At 47.5% G+C, this 5281-nt stretch overlaps 1 protein-coding gene across 7 annotated transcripts in view; it reads right to left on the bottom strand.

Moving 5' to 3' along the window:
- Positions 1-1782: 1782 nt before the first annotated feature.
- Positions 1783-5281, bottom strand: part of LOC107272291 (ubiquitin carboxyl-terminal hydrolase 48) — a 39141-nt gene continuing 35642 nt past the window's right edge. For all 7 annotated transcript variants that reach the window (XM_015749301.2, XM_015749303.2, XM_025089621.1 and 4 more), the window contains one exon: positions 1783-2974. In XM_015749301.2, the coding sequence (XP_015604787.1) occupies positions 2952-2974 (23 nt within the window). In that variant the 3' untranslated portion in view covers positions 1783-2951. The remainder of the gene's footprint in view (positions 2975-5281) is intronic.

The raw sequence follows: 5281 nt of genomic DNA, 5'->3' as shown, positions 1-5281 counted from the left end.
CGGAGGCAGGAGAGTGGAAGGACTCCTGGAGACGGATGCCCCGAGAATTCGGCACCCTGGCCAGATTTCATCAACAGCCTCCTGGTCCACAGGACTAAGGGGCACGCGACGGTCGACGAATCTCGCGAGTTCACGGGGTCAAAAATTTCCTGGCTCCGTGCCTCCCCCTCCCTTCCTCCCCCCGCCGGGCAACCGCGCTACGCTTCTACGACGCCTCCCCCGTGTTCCGGTTTTTTGCTCGGGGGGAGTTTCTGTTTTCTTCGTGGGCAAAACTTGAGACGCTTTTTGCTGGACCGCAGAGAGAAGGGAAGAGAAGAGAGAAGCTTCGCACTGCGCCGGGAGAACCGGCCGAGTTGAACGATCGAACCTTAAAGCCGTCCCTTCCAAGTTACTTTGGGAAAACTTAGCGATTCTCCCCGAGCGAATATCTCAAGCGTCGCGACGCGACGATCCAAATATTGTTTGGGGGTCGATTGAAAAAAAAAAAAAAGAAAAAAAAAGAAAAGAAAAGATTATCCCCAACCAACGAGTGACCTGGGGAAAATGCGAACTGTAGGAATTTGAGAAAAAGCGCCAGAGCCGCGAGAGGCGCTTTGAGTTTTCCAGTTGCCAGTTCAATTACACGATGTTTACCGAAACATCAGCGTCGCGGCGTCGTTCCGTCAAGATTACGCAGCCTCTCGCATGCGGGTCCAGAGTCTCACCGCGCGCGCGGACAAATTGGGGAAAAAGGCTGTGACGGGTCCGCGAGGCATTTGTATGGATTAGCAGTATCCGGTAAAAAGGCGTTAACTGTATCCCTGGCAGCCCGACGCTCGGCGACCCCACACGGGGAACAGGAGCCGCCGACGACGACGCCGTTCAAAAGCTGCCCTAGGCTTTCTCTCGCTAATCCGGCCGCGATTTTTCCACCGAGAATTCCAGCAGCCGAGCGGCTGGAACGAATCTAGAGATACTAGTAGCTCCGCCACAACAAAGCCCAGAGAGAGTGAGATAAGGGCACACGGTGTGCCGACGCCTTTATATTCTACATTAGCCCATCCCGAGTAAGAATTCGAAAGCAAATATCCTGCTCGCTCTGCACGCTCGGAGATTCATCCTCGCGCAGCCACTGTGGACCAGTGTAGACCAATGTGGACCAGTGTAGAGTATAACTAAGTTTAATTACGTGCTGCCAAGTTTAATATAGTTAAGCCCATTGAACTGCCGGCAGATTGTTTTACGGAGTAAATGAGGCAATGATGACTCGTCCCTTTGGGACCACCTAGCAGCCTTCCTTCCTCTTCCTTCCTTCCTTCCTTCCTTCCTTCCCACTTACCTTAACTCCTCCAACTAATTAACGCGTAACCGTAAGCGAGCATATACACGCCTGCGATCCTCACTTTCCCATTCAGCCACTCGGCCACTCGGCCATTCGGCCTGGCTGCCCCGTGCAACGAAATCCTTTCGAATCCTAAATTATAAGGAGCTTCCGGGTGATGGGATCATCGGAATTAAGTAAATATAGACGTTATTAATTGTGCCGTACGAAATCGATTTTTCTCATCTTTTTCTTTTTTCTTTTTTATTCTCATCACATTGAAGCGTCTTCGCTTTCACTCACTCGCTCTCGTGCTCACATATTCTCATATAATAATTCTATATATAATATATATATATATATATACAATATATATATATATATATTTTGACATGCACTTTGCGCAGTGTCTCTTCCTCCATCCTCTCGCATAGTCTCTCTTGTATATATATATATATATATACAATTTGTGCCGTACGAAATCGATTTTTCTCATCTTTTTCTTTTTTCTTTTTTATTCTCATCACATTGAAGCGTCTTCGCTTTCACTCACTCGCTCTCGTGCTCACATATTCTCATATAATAATTCTATATATAATATATATATATATATATACAATATATATATATATATATTTTGACATGCACTTTGCGCAGTGTCTCTTCCTCCATCCTCTCGCATAGTCTCTCTTGTATTATATAATCTAGTGGATAGATCTCTATTCGCTACTAGCCAGTCGCAAAGGATTCGCAAAGGACGATTGCGTCCCCTTGTTGCGTTATGTACATACAGCGCGTTTCAGTCCAGAAGATAGAGCATACATATGTCTCTTACACGTATTAAAAGCTATGTATCAAACGTGATGAAAGGCTCGTGTGGCTTCAGTACAATTCTCTCTTCATTTTTCCACTTACCCCCAACCAGTTACCCTCCTTTACGCGAATCCCCTCACATTTTCTCCTCGTTCAATTTTGCGAATTTGTCCTTTGACATTTTCCCCTATTGCCTCTCATATCTTTATTGTATGCTTGATTCTCGGAGGAAAACGGATTTCGACGCGGTCGCAAATTCGAGGATATCGTTGCAACGAAAGTTTTCAATAAAAAAGTTTAAAAAATAATAATAATAACACGAATAATGCAAAATCAGAGGGTGCCATGAGAGAAACTAAAAGAATTCAAGATTAAAACCATGGCAGGAGAAATAAAAACAGAAACGAGGCCCTGGTGTTAATGATGCAACACTGTAATTAAAATTTAAAAAAAAGGAAAACGAAAAAAATCAAGTAAAATGGAGAAAAACAAACGGGAGAAAATAAGTGATAAATATTCTGGTATAAAAAGTATGAAATGGTGGAGATGTCTCGAGAGTCCTCGACAGGAACGTACTCTGTCTCTGTCTCTCTCTCTCTCTCGTCTCCCTCTGCATATCGCCCACCCGTCGCTTCCATCGTCCTGGAGTCCTGAGGGAATTATTCGATCGTCCCACTTATCGCGTATAAAAAATAAAGCTAGTATGTCGATCGATCGATTAACTGGCGCGACGCCTTCGGCCGTCGAGTCACCGGATGAGTCCTGAGGGCGTCTTCTTCGAGAAGGTCGTGGATGCTGCTTCTTCGCTTTTAATGATCTCCTCCCCAACAGCGCTGGATCAGCCTGTGACCAATTCGGTTCCTGAAAGCAGAAAAGAACAGGCGATCCTCGAGTACGGAGTGAGACTCGGAGTGGCGTCGCGACGCCTCCTCGTTTCTTTACCCTGCAGCTACCAAGGTCGTCGCAGGCGGAGAAGCGAATACTGCTGGAAGGAGATGGAAATTAGGGAAAAGATGGAGAACATAGGAGGAAGCAAGTTCCCCAGTTGACTGGCCGACTGGCCGACTGGTGCGCTCGAGTGATCCTTTTGGAAAAAGTTCGATACGGTCGTAGAAAATAAATGGCAAGGAACGGGCTAAACGTCACGAGAAAAGGAAGCAGGACCTCCGGATTTCTGGTGGATATTTTGAGAGTGGTAGAAACGAGGTGCAAGGGCTGGTAATTTTGGGGTCGACAGGAAATTCGGCGGTGCGACTACTCAGGGGCAATTTTTAACCCATTTGCTGGGCACGGCGAGTTGTTTTTATCTCGCGGACGACTTCCGCTTCGAATTAAGGCTCGTTTAACGCCTTGCGCCTAGAAAAGAGAGAGAGAGAGAGAGAGAGAGAGAGAGAGAGAGAGAGAGAGAGAGAGAGAGAGAGTATCGGCTGCGGATCTTCTTGCGAGGCTCCTCTACAGCCTCTCTCAAAACTGGACCGACAGAAGGGGTTGGTGGGGGCCTGGAAAATGGGATCTCGAGGACGTCGGAGAGCCGTGAAAGATAAAAGAAAAGTCTCGCGCAGTTAAGGTTCGTTAGCGGCAGCTATAGTCCGCCTCGCTCTTTTGTCTCGTAGCGCGTTACTTGACTATGACAAATAATTGCTGAAGCTTAACATAAGCCAGAAGCAGCATACTTAGCTAATAGCAAAAAAGATCGCCACCCCCGAAGAAGCGAGTGAGGGATCCGCCGCTGGACCCCACCCTCCCCCCTCCCGTTCTCAACCCTCAATTCTTCTCGCTCCCCCCTCTCTTTCTGGAAAAGCGCCAAAAAAGAGCAATGCATTTACATCGACGGATGAGCGCGAGAGTTTTCCTTGATACACGCGAAGATGATGCACGGGGGCTGCCGGAAGAGGGGAGCAGGAGAGAAAAAGAGAGAGAGAGAGAGAGAGAGAGAGAGAAGCGAAGAGTCCCAGGGAGGAAACGAGGATTAAATCAGAGCGTAGAAATATAAAAGCGGAGACGGTTAAAGGTTCGTTTCTCGTAGGCGATTGCGGTTAGGCGATGTGCCATTTCGTCGAGAGGACTTGTTCCTCCTCTTTAAACGAGAGAAGCGCTTGCGGCTCCATCAAACGACATAATAGTCAGAGACTCCGTTGTGATTGCGAGCTGAGGACTCGGAGGAGCCAGACGTCGGAGACTTATACTTATTATTGCATTACCGGCTTGCTCGAATCTAGTATAATTCATGGCGATCTTCCCCTTGTCCGTATTAAAAGTATTACAAATACGGACGAGAAAGGACCGACGCACCGACGCACCGACGCACCGACGCACCGGTGGAGCAGTCGTGTGCCGGGGGCGAGATCAGTCCGTTGTACATTGTAGATCGCGTCTTCTTTCCTAAAGACTCCCGAGCCAAGATAAGACGATTTTGCAACTTCCTGCCAAAATTCAAGCGATTCCAGTGCAGGCTGATTTCCATTTTTCAAATTCTTCGAAAATTGTAGCCAGAATTGAGTCAATTTAAAAAGAGTGCGAGTTCCAGCGACTAGTATGTCTATCCTTGTCTTGCGCACGTAATCGCCTATACGGGCCTCTCTCTCGCACTCGCAGGAGGTATACAAAAGTGAGCAATCCCCACAAGGTCTCTTTACTGACCACCTTCTCTCCATGACGGAAAATCAAAATGATCGAGAAACAGCTGACCGTATATCGTTCGCTGGATGCCCTGCGTGCTGCAGTTGTGTTTCTTGCGTTAAAGTAGCGTGCTAAAATATGCATTTTTCTTGGCTACTTTTTTGTTTTTGTCAAATCTCCGGTCGCACAAAAAGTAATACCCTCTGCAACGTCCTCCTCTCGGCAACCCTCTTCGTATCCTCGTTCTTCTCCTGTTTGTCTTCTCCTTCCTTCCCATCATCTGCTTCTTCCCCGAAGCAAAGTGGCCAAGACTCCCGTGAAGAGTGTTACCGCGAATTACTCGCTAATCTTCATCTTAACTAAGTTACTCTTTGAGTCTGGGAGAAAAAATAAAAGCCGAAAGAGGGAGAGAGACAGGGAAGCGGAGAAAGGGCAAACCACAGTTCTAAGCACCTTCGCAATTGGCACTTTGCTCAAAGTGTCGAGACGCGCGGCAGGGAAGGAAGAAAGAGGTGGGCGAGGCAGGTGGATACCAGGGGGAGTGGGGGA

This window comes from Cephus cinctus, unplaced genomic scaffold (genome assembly GCF_000341935.2).
Source record: "Cephus cinctus unplaced genomic scaffold, Ccin1 Ccin1_scaffold1161, whole genome shotgun sequence".
Lineage (NCBI taxonomy): Eukaryota > Metazoa > Arthropoda > Insecta > Hymenoptera > Cephidae > Cephus > Cephus cinctus.
The sequence above is the reverse complement of the archived record's forward strand: the minus strand, read 5'-3'. Positions and strand labels throughout refer to the sequence as shown.